Below are 16,921 nucleotides of genomic sequence, written 5' to 3'. Positions count from 1 at the left end.
TAATTATGTTTCCCATTGTAATCGTGCAATTTGTAATGTTTTGCATGGACGTGCGCTGGTGTGCGTTCATGAATGATAGAAGGATGGTGCGTGCACCTGCCAATATGACTGTTGACAATGCGCTCTTAAAATAACATATAAACAACTCGCCATAGACTTCTGACCAGGTGTACAATAGCGATTTTTAGACAATGCGGCAGGCCCCTCCCTAGGTTGTTAATTGCCACACCCCTGGGCGCATTGTTTAAAAAATAAACGTGCAAAATACCGAATTAAACTTTGCACGGGTGGAAAACGAGTTTTACGCCATGCGCCAGTGTGCAAAATACTATACAGCCCTACAGCTTCAAAAAATAAAATTTGTGTGACACACATATATACAGTACATACCTACATAAATACATACATACATACATACATACATATTTTCAGTAAAAATCAGAAATGTAATTTAACATACTGTATAGGAGCTCAATGGGATCTCCTAACCGATAGTGTACACTAACAGTGGACTTCATTTTCTTCTTTGCGATTCCACAAGCCACATTTATTTCATCGCCACGCCAACATAAATTCAGCTTCACAACATGGATGAAGAAAACAAACCTGCAGGAAACTTTATAGAGGAGCAGAGTGTGTATATAGTAAACCGCAGAGAGAGAGACAGGAAAGATTACATTGCCTTGTGTAAGCCCGTGAGGAGTAACGACTCCAGAGCAGATTTATGGTCTCTGTGGTTTGGATGGATTACTGTCTTGCTTTTGTGATGGCTCATTTTCAATCAGAATTAATCCCATCTAAAGCTTGTTGCTGACTGAAGACAAGATATTGATCCGTGAACAGTAAGTCATCTACTGTGAACGAACAATGAAAGTCAGCTTCTCAAACAATCAACCCTTTTAGAATGGCTTGCTGCTATTCTTTACTACATAGCGGCCTTATGGAATGAATTTGATGGTATTGTGATTGAATGGACAAGCAGCAAATTGACTGCTGGCAAGTAGGTAGATGGAGACCTTGACAGTGAGGCAACGTCTCCTGTTGATTAGCTATTGCAGAGAAACTACCGTAACCATCTATTCAATCAAGTCTGTAGAACAAAATGCTTACAGAGCTCTGTAATTGAGAACAAAAGTATTAACACTGACTAGAACCTGATAATTAGAAATCTTTCTGAAACTTGTAACAGGAAATTACAGAGGAAAGTGTTGGTTGTGCACTTCCTGCAGTGTTCCTGGGTCTCTCTGACATGCAGTCACTTGCAATTTTAAAGCGACACAATGTTGCTCATTTATCTTAAAATAACTACTACAAACTCATTTTGATGCTACACTGACTTATCTCATACTACAGGATAATCTGCCCGAATTTGGGGCGTTCCCACCTACAGCCTGATCGGAACCAATTGTCGGCTCAGATAGTCTTGTAGTGTGAGATGTTTAAAGATAGAATTTTAGTGGTTCCGAGAGTACCTGATCGCCAATCGGAGGTATCAAAAATGTTTGATATTTACGACGTGATTTATAAATGATTGGGTAGTGTTTTACCTGTGAATACACTTTAGAATGCACTTAGGACTTTGGAGACAAAGGAGTCTCCAGTACATTGAAAATGGACAACAAAAAGTAGAATTTCTACATTGTGTTACTTTAACTAGCATAGTATAACAGTATCTCACCGTGTTTGCAGATGTAGTCGTTTTCAGCTATATCAGTGCTTGAGAGCAAAACATTGATTTTTCTGCAACAAGACAATTGGGAGCACCGCACAAAATCTCATCAGCTCCCTGTCTGTTGCCATCTTCATACTGATAGTCAGTCTCCCCCAGGCACCGATGTCCTATCTTTTATTGCGTCTGTTATCGTAGCATCTGTATCAAGCCCACTCATTTTTGTTCACAGAGCAAGGTGCTATTAAGCTTTTTTGCTGCACACTGCAAAGCTCTGTGGTGTTGTTAATTGCCTATGCAAAATATCACCAGACATTTTGGCAGCTTTCATTTGTTTCTCAGAAAGAGGTGCTCAATTGCAGTCGGTCTTTAACAGACCATTTAAATATGTGAATTGTCCCTTTTGTAATAGCCCAACCAACTAAAACTCTATGATATGAACAAAAAGAAGCTCCTTCAAAGGGAAGGTTCATTGAAATTGTTATTCTTGTTTTTGTCTTACATTTAAACACAAAACAACATTTTCCCTTGAAAGTATTTCTACTACATGTGTTATGACAATGTTTAATGACCAACACTCCTTATAGGCCCTACCTTAGTGGTAATTCATTAATTGCAAGCATGTTCACAGCTACAATGGTATCAGTGGCTGGCTTATTTACTTATCTGAGAAAAAAACACTTTCCAGTTTGTTAGATTATGACAGGTTTATTAATGGATCCTATTGTGAGTCATGTCAACACTAACATGTCCGCAACAAACAAGTGCTAGTGGGTTAGTAGTAAAAGCATACATACCATGCACTTCCCTCTCTTCCCTCCTCTACTTCCTTCTTCTCCACTTCCCTCTCTCTCCTCTACTTCCTTCTTCTCAACTTCCCTCTCTTCCCTCCTCCTTCTACCAATTCTCCTCCTACTCCTCCTATCCTCTTGTAATAGTATTGACAGATGCAGTAGTAATTCCTAGCTAAGGTCTCCTCTTCACTGTAGCTTGAATGTAATTCTCTTGCTGTAAGTTGCTTTGGGTAAAAGCGTCTGCTAAATGAATAGATGTAAATGTATGTAAAAGTAAGTGTACACACGCTTAAATAGGTCTGTTGAAAGAGAGAGTCTGTGGGCTCTGAGATTAAAGACTTCAAGTATCTTGCTGCTAGTGAGGTCATGAGAGTCCCAACTCTGGTCTCTGCTGTGTGAATAAAAAAAAACCTCTATTAGTGGTGCTCAGCATGACATCTACAGAGGACATGATGCACTTATAGTGTGGTCCTGTGATGTGTAATGTTCCGCCTCATTCATTTGATAATATTGTAAATACCAAAGAAATGAAAACCGTAACCATAACCAACCATAACATTGTGTCAAATTTTACAATTAGGCAGATGCTTTGATATCTTCAAATCAAGGTTAAGACACCATGTCTTTCAAACATTAACGATAGGCATTATGTATACTGCACATGTGTATAGTATGTGTATGCATCTTTGACTGTGTGTGTGTGCATGCATACATGTCGGTGTTGGTCTGTGTGTGTGTGTGTGAGTGTGGGGGAGGGGGGCATTTAACCTCAAACAGACATCACTGGCATATTTACTGTTGTATTTGATGTATGCCCTGCATTAAATAACCCTTACACAGAACAGGGGGTCTGATAAAAGCATTACACAGTGCTACTGCCACGGTGATAATGTCAGCGTCTTGTTTGTACAAAGATAAATGCTTTAGGTTAAAAAGCCACTGATGGTTGTTTTCCCCTCTATCTCTCTCTTTTTTAACGCCTTTTGCTGACTGAGTAAATTGTAATTTCTGCCTCAATAGATCATCTGCATTTGCAAAGGAAGGGAGTTCAGACACGGCACAGAGAGAAAAGCAAGCACTCGTGTTCGCCGCTGATTATCAGCTGAGCAGAGTCCAATACCCCTTGGTGCCCTCTCAGGCAATTAATGATGCTATACAGAACATTAGTGGCAGAATAATGAAAAATTACTCACAACTGGTTGGTCCCAAAACATATTGGGCTAAATGTATCAAGCGCCATCCTGCTCTGAATTTGTGTCAGATTTACATCTAATATGTCTCGTGCACGATGGCAACTTCAGATTCAATATTTCAAGTGAAATTGCCAATTGTATGGAATGTGATTATGATTTTATGAATTTACGAGCTAACTTCATTTTCAGCAACAGGAGAGATGGTGTTCCTGTAGCTGGTGCAGATGTGTGCAACTCTGTTTTCTTTTTACCTTTTCATGCATAAATGTTTAATAGTTCTCACAACCTTTGTGAAGCACTAGATGAAATACCCTTCCTTCCTCCTTCCAGACAACCTCTTTTCATCTGACAGACTTCAGCAGCACCGAGTTTAAGCAGTTTTTTTTAAGCAAGTCCGTTTTTTTTTTCTCTCTCCCTTTTTTGGGATCTGAAACGTTCCCAGAGGAATGGGGAAGTCTGCCTCCTCAGCTGACATGGTCTCTTACGGATGAAACTGGAGGTCATCAAAGCGATGGGTGTCTTCCGCTGGGAATCCACAGCTTTGGAATCCATCAGACCGTTTTCCGAGCTTCATACATGGAAGACGTTCCATTTCGTCCTCGGTTTTATCTGTAGTTTGTTGCTTGATCTCGTTTGATGTTTTCTTTTCTCGCTGATGTGCATTAGCTAAGAGTAAGCATCATAGTCAAAGATTCATAGAACCAGTAAATTGGTTTATTTGAATTTTCAACCAACATACACATTCATAGGTCTCTCCGCACTGAGCACATAAACACAGAATAGAAACATTCAGAGAGGTGCTGTTCTACAAGCCGAACATGACCTTTCTTCCTCCATCTCAAGCTAGTGTACAACAAACAGAACATAAATCGGTCGCAGAAACCAAAGAAAACTCTACTCTATTACATCATAAAAATAAAATAACTCCAACGTTGCGTCTTTTTTTTTTACAGCTGGCAAATGTTACCTCTGTACAAACCGATATGCTGAACACGACCACTCTGTGACAGAGTATGTAATAATAATTTTACAGGATAATTTCACACACTGTGCAATCTAATCTTAAGACCGCTGACTCAGTACACTGTAAACCTGCGATTGCAACTCATTCAAAAAGTGCTCACAATTTTGGTCCATCAATACTCAATAACAAATTACCCCGGGATTGAATTCTGACATCTTAGAAACGATTTTAGGTTTGAACCATTCATTGCTTTGAAAACAAATCTAAAAAACAACATACAGTGTTTGTAAGTAGTCACAATATACTGTCCTCCTGCAATTCAAAAACGTTTGTGTCCTCAGTTATCGTCCAATGAGATGTGTTCTTACTGTGACATGGTGCCTACACGACTCATGGCCTGTTGTATAGTGTTTTCATAATCACTAAATTAAATTGCAAATACTTCATGTACAGTCGAATTTTCAGCCGAAGTGATTTCTATCATATCAGAGGGCATCTTTAATTTAATTGCCCTGGTGTACCTTCTAAAGGTGGCATGAGTTATCTTCACGTACAACAACAAGAGAAATGTCACACATCTTACAAAACTTTAAGCAGTTTCGGCGTGAAAAAAGCGAGTGCGTTTTCTGACTACTGGTATTTCATACCAAAGGTGCTTATTGTACATTAAAAGCCTAATGCTTTCAGATAAAAACCACTGTGAAATTAACAACGGCCAAGAATGTAAATCTCAGTTATTGAGTATGACAGCAGGTAAATCAAACAAGAGAATCATTTCATCCTGCTTGGATAGGTAGGCTCAGTCTCACTAACTTGATACAGCAAAGCAATGCATAGGCAGAGCTCCCAAACTAGTGCAGGTGCTAATTGTCATTTTGTATTTGAAGGCGTTGCTTTGGTGCTGGGTATCGTTTGTTCTCTTACAGAGGCGTTGATGGGATTGATGATTGAATTTCGATCACTACCATGGATTTGCATCATTTAATTAGTATTGCTGTTATATACATGTGCATCCTGTGCAAGCATTAGATAACACGGCATAGTTATTTAGAAACCGAAAGAATATAGCCGCCATGTTGCATGATGTATATATATTTATATGTTACATTATCAACATATTTAAACATATTTATACAATTGTGAAATGTTATCCAGTGTTTTTGTTTTTTGTTTTGGCAACTCTTGATTTCTAATGCTAGTTTTCATCTTTAGAGGTAAATAATCTTTTTCAAAGAATAAGACTCATTTTGTCTTTGTAAACACAAAAGTTTGTAATGGTCTGACAACAAAATCTTTAAACTCTGTGGAGAGATGATAAGTGTTTTCCTCAGTGGGTGAGTAAATCCAATGTCAGGTACCGGGGACATAAACAACAACAAAAAAATCACTTTACACCAGAAAATCCATGTAACAGTGCCTTAAAAGTCAGTGGTTTCAGAAACAGACAAAAAAAAAAAAGATTCAGTGACGATTCATGAAGAAAACCAGAAAGAAACTGTCATTTTTAAGAGAACTGCCCCAGTGTGAAAGTCCATCGCCTGTCTCAGTCCTCTGCTGGGTGTGTTTTTCAGGCGTAGAAGATGAGCTCCGGGATCTGCCCCCCCTGCACGCCTGTCCCATTGGTACTGTCCGAGGAGCACTGGAACTGGAATGTCACCTTCCCACACTGGACCTCTGTCATGCCCTCCTGTCCGAAATAGCTCAACTCGTTCCCGTCCAGCACCACGCTAGCCGTGTAGAACGTGTCCGGCTCAATCTGCACTGGGTACTCGAACCACACGGGGAACGTGTTGCTGGAGCCGTCTGAGAAGTACTTGCTGAGGTTCTGACCCAGCAGCACGCCCTGGCGCTTTAGCTCGATCTTGGCGCTGTACTCGGCCGAGCCGCAGCTGGAGCCATACAGGCCGAAGCCGGCGATGAAGACGCGCTTGTCCACGGCGAACTGGATGCTGTCGCAGCGGCCGCGGTAGCGCCACTGGTTGCTGCGGTAGGCGCAAGACTGGAAGCGGTGGCAACGCTGCGGCGACAGGCCCTTGCGCGGCTTGCAGGCGAACTGCAGCTCGGGCTTCTTGGCCGCCGTGTACCACAGAAAGATGTCGTTGGTCTCGTTGAGCGTCAGCACGCCCGACTGCGCCGCGCTGTTGGCGAAGTCGTCCAGGCCCATGGTGGGCACGCGGATCAGGAAGACCACTTTGCCCAGCACTTTGCGCTTGTTGTCGATGGACACGGTCAGCTCCTGCCTCTGACACTCCGCCTCCGCCCAGCTGAGCGCCGCCTCGAACACCACAATCTCCTTGGCGTTGAGCGTCTCACGGCGCAGGATGCTCTCCAGCGTGACCACGTCGATGTCGCAGAATCCCTCGGACTTGAGCGCCAGCTCGGCCTGCGCGTCAATCACCTCCCAGCAGCGCTGCGTCAGGTCGGGCTCCTCGAACAGGCAGCTCTGCGACAGCAGCACGCACGCATTCTTGGCACTCAGCGACGTCTCCAGGAAGTTGACGCAGGCGCGCGCCAGGTGTGGCACGATGTACTTCTTGGCGGCGTACAGGGTTGCCAGCACGGTGTCGGCACTCAGGTCGATCTCATCGCAGTAGATGTACCTGCAGGAGAGGGGGTAGACATATATAGACATCATGAGTTTGCCTCGTTGTTAGTGCTTATTGCTCTCTAACAGGCTCATTTCATGGGGCATTTCACAGCTTGATCAGAGCCTATGTGTAAGAAACAGTGTTCTTTTGCCTGCCCTGAATATGGTAAGCTGTGGCTTATATCATTCAAAATATCAAACTCTAATCACAAAGGTCACGTCCTGTCATGTCGAAATATTTACATGCTGCTCATGGCATTAATAAAAATAGCAGTCAGATTTTGATGAAAATATGTTTAAGCCTGGATACAGGAATGTAAAATAAATCCATATTTTAAATATGGTTGCTTGCTGCTAAAGCCCCTATTTGGGGCGGCAAAGCCTTTGGTATTTTGGGAAGCTCCACAAGCTCTTTAAGTGACCCAAAATTTTGGCCTTGGAACAGCTGTTGGGGTTATTAAGCGGCGATATGTGCTTGCAGCCCACAAAATTACTGCAAGTCGGCGGTGACAAACACATGTACGACCACAAGAACAGGAGGTGACAAACACATGTCGGACAGCACGAAACAGGAGACTTTAGGCCTGACGGGACACGCAGTGGGACTCAGACCTCAACACGAGAGCATTAACCATCTATGTGGGTTTACCACCCGGTTCTAGTGCTCAGACTGGGAATGTTGAAATGTAGCAGCGCAATAAAAGCTTTCAGTAGGCAGAAGCGGGAGAGAGGTGAGCGTTGTTACATATTCCACCTACACACCAACGCACTCTGCTGCTGCCACTCCACAGCAAGAACCAATATTCATGAGAGCAAAGAGAGAGAGAGGGAGGGAGAGATAGGAAAAAGGGGGAGAGAATGAAAGCAAGAGAGAAAATGGTGGAGAGAAGGAGAGAGGGAAAGAAAGACAGAGAGGGAGAGAGAGAAAGAGAGCGATCACAGCATTTCTCATGGGGGGGGGGGGTGTTGGTAGAGTGGAGAACAGCGCAGGGGTTCGTGGCTGTGTATCAAACACTTCTGACAACTCTGCACAGAGGGGAATGAAGAGCCGGTAGTGCAGCAATACTTCCTGATGATGATGTCCCTATCTCCTCCTCTGTCCCACACGAGCCCACAAGACACGCCACTCGCAATTCAACTTGCACAGACACTCACCACACTGCAGTGCCGTTTAATGTCATGACCTAATTAAATTTTAATGGCAGTGCCCCGATGCATAAAAATTCAAATTTCTGCCTGCACTACATATTCTTCATTGTGGCTTTATAATGGTCAACACACTTAATCGTGAGAGGATTATAGTCATTGTATTGCAGTGTAAAACAGAATACAGTTGACAAATGTCAGGCGTTTCTTAATCAGCAAGATAAATAGCAGAAGCGCTTAACATTCTGGTCGACGTGTTACGTGGAAATATTAGGTTTCCTCAAAGAGGCTCTGCGTGAAATTATTTGTCATTCTCATTTGTTTAAATTAGGCTAACTGCTGTGGTGAACCTCACTTACGGGACTGAAGTTCCACCTAAAGCTAGACAGATTTTTAACAGCAGTGAACTGCTGGCTAGGAAGACAAGGAGAAGAAATTCAATCAATTTCTGCTTAGTCTATTAACCTCCTGGAGAAGGCCCAATGAAATGTGCTTTTAAATGTTCAGAGTGATTTCTATTATTCTGGGCTCAGTGTGAGCCAGTAACAAGTGAATATTCTGCATAGTGCTTTGGAGAAGGCAAGGGCATGGCTAATATAGAGGCAAAGCAGACATGAAATGACATTTAGGAGGAGGTGGAGGAGAGAGAGGGAGAGAGAGAGAGAGAAGACAGAGGGAGAGATGGAGAGAAAGGGAGAAGTACAGGGAGAGAAAAAGAGAAAGAGAGAGAGACTTACTTCAGCATGGCCATAAAGGCCGAGAGAGGAAGAAAGAGACTGATGGAGAGAAAGAAAAGACAGAGAGAGATGGAGAGAGAGAGAGAGAGGGGAAGAGAGAGATGTTGGGAGGGAGAGAGAGAGAGTGTGAGTGAGAGAGAGACAGATGGAGCGAGGGAGAGACAGAGACACACACACTTACTTCAGCATGGCCAGAAAGGCGGCAGGCTCCACGTCAGGAATCCTGATCTCATCCTTATTCTCTGCCAGCTCCCCATAAAACATGGCATGGAAAACAGAGCTCCCCACTGCTAGAACATACTGCAGAGAGAGAGAGAAAATAGAGGGAGAGAGAGAGATAAAAAGAGCAGTAGAGAGGGAAAGAGAGTGCAAAAAGAGGGGGATGACAAGGAGGGAGAAGGAGAGGGAGATGGGAAGAAAAAAGAGAGGGAGGAAAGATGACAAGGATAAAGGGCACATGGAGAGACAGAGAGAGGAAATGGGGAGGGTTAGACAGCATTAATGTACAGTAGTGCCTACAGTCTGGGAGATAACGATCTGTTTTAGGGAATGGACCCTTTTTTACTCTCCAAATCTATACAAAAAGTCAGCATGAGCATCCGTCTGGCAAACAGTCCCTCAGAGCGCTCTGAATGTCCCACTGCTGTAAAGAGTGAGGCTATTATCCTTAATCCTAGCAATTTTATACAACTTGGCAGAAACATTTCAGGCAGTTTTGGCACTTTTCTTTTTTCTTTTCCGTTCACTGCTGTCTATTGTCAGAACTTTTTCCCACTCTGCTTAGATGTGCCTAAAAAATTGGGCGGTCATTTTGTTCCCTATTGATGTCTGGGTTTTCACTTGAGGCTGTTTATTCTGGTCCTAAACGCGCACTTTGTGAACTGACGACCATCCATCTGCTTGTGCGCCTCCTAGCCAATGCTGAGGCTCTGGATGGGGGGCAAGGGGAAGAGCAGGAGAATCCATCCAGCTCTGCTGACAGCATCAGCTAATCAATATCATCAGACAAATTATCATCAAGTCTCAGTCACACACACACACACACACACACACACACATACACACACACACACACACACACACACACACACACACACACACACACACACAAACTGACCGATTTAAAAAAATTGGCCCACATTTAAGTGAATCGAATTCGGAGGGGTCTTTTAACTCGGGGATAATGTCATACTAGTAATTCTCCAATTCTGCAATTTCCTGTTTTACAGTACTTTCCCTTGAGTCATCCGAGCATGAAATCTGGTGGAGCACAGTAAAATTCACCCTTAATTATGCCTGTGCCTGCGCCTGTGCCTCTGGCTTGGGGAGACACACAAGTGCAGTTAGTCAGTGCAGTGGATGGTGTTGGCCTCGCATCCTACTGCAGAGAGGAGCGTTTAATAATGAACGTCTACAGGAGGGTGATGGGATGGAGGGGGAAAAGTTTCTGCTTTTCAGTGCTAATGAATTACTTAGGCTAATGATGAAATCAGAGGCCAACACACACACACACACACACACACACACACACACACACACACACACACACACACACCTTGCAGCACAGTTACAGTTGGGAACAATAAACAACTATGATTTATTTACGATTGCTGTAGAATATCAGTTTATAATTTATATATATGGTAAGAGTGAGATTAAAATGTGTAAGAAAACGGCCATGAGTATATTTGTTTTGGATTGTGTTGTGTCACAAATGTCATAGCATTCTTAGTCAAAGTGCATGGCGCATATTGGTCATATTGAATGAAATGGATGTGATCCCTAATGTTCAACATCAACTTCCTATGGCCCACTGGTAGATTTTAGACCAGACATATTTTAGAGGAAACTGTCCACAACATACATCCACAAATTAGTGTGTGTGTGTGTGTGTGTGTGTGTGAGTGTGTGTGTGTGTGTGAGAGAGAGAGAGTGTGTGTGAGTGTGTGTGTGTGTGTAGACAGATCAAAGCCACACATTTGAGCCTCTTAAAAGGACCAAAAAGATGAGTCACTCTCCGACCATATGAGCCGGCGGTTTTATGATAAATATGGCCAGCAATTCAATTAATAAGATCTAAGCAGCAAAGCACATCAGCCCGGCTGGAGGAGGAAGAGGAGGGGGAGGGAGAAGAGGAGGGTGCTGTCACTGCAGTGGGGTAAGAGAATAGCAGAGACGCATGAAAGTGTTATGAGGACGGAGTAATAATTCATGTGAACAGCTGGTAAACACAATGAGGTCAAGCCAGAGGACTCGACAGGGATTTTAGCGCGCTGGATGAAGACGCGGGTGACCGGAAAAAGCATCTCAAGGTTATCATTGTTGAATGTCTGGTGAGCTCAGAACTCTTGAGTGGGATCGGAGGGGAACATCTCAAAGAGGTGCCATGTGTGGATCGTAAAGGGCATTCGGCTAGGTTGGCCCAAAAAGTGCAAGAGATCACAGGATCAGTCTGTATTTTATTTATAAATTAAGCTGCATTACAGACTTACAATGTTAAATGTTTGATATTTGGTTTTCAAGGATGCTTGATGATGATGATAATGATGTTGATGTCGACGACAATGACAATAAATGTATATTGAATGGTATTTCGCTGACTTTACCTGATGTACACCATTTGGGATCAAAGTAACTGGAACATTAAAGTAAAACTGACGACTGTGACAGAATGATATTTAGAAGTAGGTCAAGAAGGAGTGGAGTGTAATGTGCTGTGGATGGGTGAAGTTGTGAATGAACGAGCCCCACAGGCTCCTTAGGGATGGAGGAGGAGTGGGGGGTGGAGGATGGGATGACACTCTTTCTCTTTCTCTCTCTCTCTCTCTCTCTCTCTCCCTCCCTCTCTCCCTCCATCACCCTCTCCACCCTCCAGCCTCATTTGCATCAATTATTGAGAGGCGTCTACAAGAGAGGCGTCTGCCAGTGGCGTGGCCCGGGACTGGCGCACAAAGGCGCTCTCGCTTGTGTTAGTGTCCCCAGCAGGTTTGTGTCACTGCATGGCATGCTAATGCGAGCAGGCCAGGTTTGGTGGCTTTGGTGGCTGGCGGTTTGTGTTTGTGTCTTGGGTGGATGGACTGGCTTACCCTGTGCCCGGGCAGTCGTTGCTGGCCTCCAGATGGACCCACCAGAAAGTGAACGTCGGCCATCAGCTCGTTGTTGAACATCACCGCATTTCTGCCAGACAATAAATGGCACATGGACAAAAATCACTTATACATATTATACACTTATACACATATATGTACATATCACAGTGTTCCAGAACATTCTCCCCATCCTTCTGCACTCTTTCTGTTTTGCTTTTCTACATCTATCTGACAGCATCTATAAAACTGATTCTATATTCTGATTCTGATTCTATCTGACAAGAATAAAGGACAATAACATGAAAATAAATGGTGGTAGTGTGATTCTATATTTCCAGTTGCGTGCACTTTGGCCTTCTTTATTGTCTGTTGACGACTTCCTTACAAAAGGTTAGGGGTAGGTTTGAATACTAATCTTCTTTCAAATATTAGCCCCCACACACTGACTATGGACTTACTCACCACTTGCACAGTATCACACATTACACAGCAACATACAACTATCATTCTGCCCTCATCTGAAAGTCTTCATCTAACAGTCTGACACCTCATTAACTGGAGTCCCTCACCGGACAATTAAAACATGAAGTACAACACAACACATGAATACAGACAATCGCGCAAATGAATCCAGACAGAAAATAAGTGGGATAACGGCACAAGCATAGCAAAACAGAATGGAAGTGTGAAAACAGTCTTTATGTATTATTAAGTACCAAGCCACAGAGGAGGTCTGGGTAAACAAGGCATGATGCTCTGGAGCGACAACAAAGCCTGGTGCGAAAGCACACACTTGCCCCGACCAGCACTAGGCTTCCCGGTGACAGCCGGGTAAATATTTCCAGTTAACGCCAAGCCAGTGTTGTGTATATCAAACATTCTCTCTCCTGTTAACACCAGGCTGGTGTTGCATATATCAAACACTCTCTTTTCTCCAGTTTACACCATGCTGGTGTTGTGTAGATCAAACACTCTCTTTCTCTCCAGTTAACACAGGGGCCAGTGTTGTGTATATCAAACACTCTCTCCAGTTAACACTGGGGCCGGTGTTGTATATATCAAACACTCTCTCCAGTTAACACTGGGGCTGGTCTTGTATATATCAAACACTCTCTCCAGTTAACACTGGGGCTGGTGTTGTATATATCAAACACACTCTCTCTCCAGTTAACACTGGGGCTGGTGTTGTATATATCAAACACACTCTCTCTCCAGTTAACACTGGGGCTGGTGTTGTGCATATCAAACACTCTCTCCCTAGTTAACACCAGGCCAGTGTTGTGCATATCAAACACTCTCTTTCTCTCCAGTTAACACAGGGGCCAGTGTTGTGTATATCAAACACTCTCTCCAGTTAACACTGGGGCTGGTGTTGTATATATCAAACACTCTCTCTCCAGTTAACACTGGGGCTGGTGTTGTGCATATCAAACACACTCTCTTTCTCTCCAGTGAACACAAAATATATGTTGTGTATATCAAACACTCTCTCCAGTTAACAATGGGGCTGGTATTGTGTATATCAAACATTCTCTCCAGTTAATAATGGGGCTGGTATTGTGTATATCAAACACTCTCTCTCCAGTTAACACCAAGCCGCTGTTGTGCATATCAAACACTCTCTCTCCAGTTGACATTGGGGCCAGTGTTGTTCATATCAAGCAAACACTTGACTCTGGAAGCTTGCTCACCATGAGCAGAGTGACATGCAGACATACCAGGAACCACAGATGGAGAATGTGAAAACACTTGCTGTGCTTGGAGAGGAGACACAAGTGCTGTGTGACTAAAACAAATGGATCAGACACACAATACAAGCCTATAGTGATCTTATCCTGCTACCCTCCTCCTCTCCAAGACAGACTCAGCACACCTTGTTATGAGATACTTGAAGGGAATCCTAACACTGTAAAGGTTCTTTTTTCACTCTATCAGAGTGAAGAGCTAACCTGCCATTTAATTTAAGCAGGATCATTTTTACAGCTTCTGTAATGGCACATTGCTTGAATTAATCTTCCTCAAATGAAAATCACATTCACTAATGCTTTTTTACTCCCTCCTTAATTCTCCTCACATTATTGAAGAGAGGATTGTTCTGACTCAGGGATGAGGGGAGGTTGTGGAAGACTTCACCTACCTCTCGCGGATGGTGGAGTAGAGTCCTTGCCAGTTGCAGTTCTGGATAGTGTTGTTATTGTTTAGGTTCTGCTGCTGGTATTGCTGGACAGTGGTGGTGGTAGTGGCCGTCGCCGGCTTCTTGGTGGGGAAGATCTCGGCCGACATCTTCTTCTTCTTTTTGGTCTTCAGGGTGATGATCTCATAACACACAGGGGGGAGTTTAGACGAGCTGCTCGGGCTTCCCTTTTTGGAGTTTTTGCTTGAGCGGTTCTTCACCGACTCTGGAAGCATCAACAAGAAGGTCAGACATTTCATGTTCCGTCCCTTGGCATCGACCATGAGTGTTGTTCAACTGCTGAGCAGTGCCAGATCATGCAGAGAAGACATTCAATAGGACATAAAAAGAAAAAGAAAAAAAAAAACCACAAGGTGTACGGAGTAGGGTTGGGGTAGAGGAGAGAGACACGGGCTCAGCAGGGCAAAGTAGAGGGTTATGAGCCAGAGAGAGAGAAAAAAAAAGGAAAAAAAGCAGTGCAGCTGAGAGGGTGACGAAAAAAAAAACAGAATTCCCTTCAAATTTCACCTTTGTTGTGAGCAAAGTGATTCGATTCCACTTCTTCCTCTTCTTTCTCTCTCTCTCTCTCTTTCTCTCTCGCACACTCTCTCTCTTTCTCTTTTCCTGAGGATGCACTTTTCCTTTTTTCCCTTTTCAAGTTTTATCTGAAGACGAGTGGTCTTGTCGGGTCCCCATCACTGTGGCTCCCCCGCTGCCAGTCTAACACGCTTGCTTGTTCGCTCCCTGTGAAGTGTGTGTGGATTAGAGTCTTCTCTCTCTGTCTCTTTCTCGCTCTCTCTCTCTCTCTCTCTCTCCCTCTCTCTCTCTCTGCTCCCTGGGCTTTCGTGACAGTTTCAGATTTAGTGCTGCTGCAGTGCTCCTGAGGCAGGCAGCCTCTGCTCTGACTCTCTCACTTTCTCACTCTTTCTCCTCCCTCCGTCCTTCTCTCTCTCTCTCTCTCTCTCCTCCTCCTCTTCTGTCTCTCCGGCTCTGTGCGGCTTCTGAGAGCTTCGCAGCAGCAGCGGCAGCAGCAGCAGGGTGCGTTGGGCACGGTCCTGTGACTCTGAGGCTGGTTTATGCTGACTACAGGGGTTGAATGGGAGAGCGGAGAGGAGAAAGTAGCCCCCCTGCAGATGCGAGCGAGGCATCCTCTCCAGCTCAACCAATCGGCTGTGGCCTCCTCTCTGATTGGCCGCAGCAGCCCTGCACATCACTTACTAGAATATTCAAAGTCCCTCTTCAATTAAAGGGACAGTGGCACAGCCCTCAGACTGACAGGGTGATCATCTCAACTTTGATTTAGTGGCTGTTTTTTTCCATCCCTGCTCTCTTACCTTGAAGAGTATACTGATCCTTTGTGCGTCATTAATAATGTAAAAATGTCAGGTCATTCAAACGAGTGGAAAGGGACTTGATTCATTTATGGTTCCTTATATTCAAGAGAGAACAGTCCTGGATTTGGTCAGAGGATGTTAACAAATTAGTTACTACTCTCTTAATAAGTTATACATTGGATTTTTGTGTTTTTGTTGTTTTGTTTGGTTATTACTAGGGTTGGTAATGCAGAATCAAGCTTACGGTATGTACAATAGTTTGGGTAGTAAAAGGATAGGATAGATGCACTAATGTGTGTGCTGTCATATACAAATGCAAGGAATTCAGGAATAGTGTGATTAGATGTTTTTAGAAGATTTGGATCAATGTGATCATTAGCAGCTATTGTAGTCTTGGGCATCACACATGAGCATCATCATGAGCAACAAAGCACTTGATAAAGCTTTATTGTGCCTTTTTCACAATGGTTTGAACCAGCTAAAATAAACGGTACAAAACTGAGTAAGCCATATTAACAATTCAAGTAGACCCAATTGTTTTCTTTTTTTTCTCATCACATACTGTAATTAAAGTTTTTGTATTGCTTTGAAGACACTGAAGTATAAAGTTTGCCGTGAAGTCTTCCAGAGGATACTCACCGACTGTGTCCAATTAGCTTCTCCCCGAGTAAACAAAAGCGGGACAAATCCCTAATGCTGCTTTGATGTGTTTTGTAAAGTCGCTTCTTCCTCTCCTCATCAAGCTATTTCTTCCTCTCTCCGTTGCATTTCATCAGTGTCTGAAGTGGCTTAAATTAATGATGTTGATGATAGGGAGTCAAGAGAGAAACCAGTAGAGGAGTAGCCCGTTTGCATTTGGAATTCCAGGCAGCTCCGACATCTGAATAAGGAAACAGGGTGGTGTGGCCTCTGCTAGTTTAACTGAACTGGCCATTAGATCAGACATTTTTCAAAAAGAGAGAGTAAAAAGGAGAGAGTGAGAAAATACTTGCAAGGCTAAAGTCCGATTCGAGTAAGAGCTTGTGTTGAATCTACCTGTGAGTGGTTGCTCATGTTTTAAACAAGCAACTCTACACGACAGACCTGCTTTATATGTATGTTGCATAATGTAGGCTACCATTTCAAGGAGAGGGAGAGAGAGAGAGACAGAGAGAGAGAGAGAGAGAGAGAGAGAGAGAGAAAGAGAGAGAGGTGGATGACTTATCTGCAGCTCTCAGCCTGGACCTGCCATAACC

General features: G+C 43.5%; 1 protein-coding gene across 2 annotated transcripts; it reads right to left on the bottom strand.

Annotated features, from left to right (window-relative positions):
• Positions 1 to 4,348: 4,348 nt before the first annotated feature.
• On the bottom strand, positions 4,349 to 15,449 carry btbd3b (BTB (POZ) domain containing 3b). 2 transcript variants are annotated; one of them, XM_042066378.1, is made up of 5 exons: positions 14,881 to 14,995; positions 14,317 to 14,578; positions 12,177 to 12,267; positions 9,272 to 9,390; positions 4,349 to 7,220 (listed from the first exon to the last, which is right to left on the bottom strand). In XM_042066378.1, the coding sequence occupies exons 2-5, from the start codon at positions 14,460 to 14,462 to the stop codon at positions 6,188 to 6,190; spliced, it is 1,389 nt and encodes a 462-aa protein (XP_041922312.1). In that variant the 5' UTR covers positions 14,463 to 14,578; positions 14,881 to 14,995; the 3' UTR covers positions 4,349 to 6,187. The 2 variants fall into 2 exon arrangements, with proteins under 2 accessions (XP_041922312.1, XP_041922311.1); XM_042066377.1 differs by having other exon boundaries at positions 14,317 to 15,449.
• Positions 15,450 to 16,921: the final 1,472 nt, after the last annotated feature.

This window comes from Alosa sapidissima, chromosome 16, assembly GCF_018492685.1.
Source record: "Alosa sapidissima isolate fAloSap1 chromosome 16, fAloSap1.pri, whole genome shotgun sequence".
In the NCBI taxonomy this organism is placed as follows: Eukaryota; Metazoa; Chordata; class Actinopteri; order Clupeiformes; family Clupeidae; genus Alosa; species Alosa sapidissima.
This window is presented reverse-complemented; position numbering and strand designations above follow the sequence as displayed.

Bases quoted from the DNA above. Each gene is read 5' to 3' on its own strand.
- btbd3b (XM_042066377.1), bottom strand. From the start codon at position 14,636: ATGGTCGATGCCAAGGGACGGAACATGAAATGTCTGACCTTCTTGTTG. The intron at 12,268-14,316 runs GTAGGTGAAGTC...ATTGTCTGGCAG, and splicing joins TACTCCACCATCCGCGAGAG to AAATGCGGTGATGTTCAACA. The intron at 7,221-9,271 runs GTAAGTGTGTGT...CCTCTCCTGCAG, and splicing joins GCCTTTCTGGCCATGCTGAA to GTACATCTACTGCGATGAGA.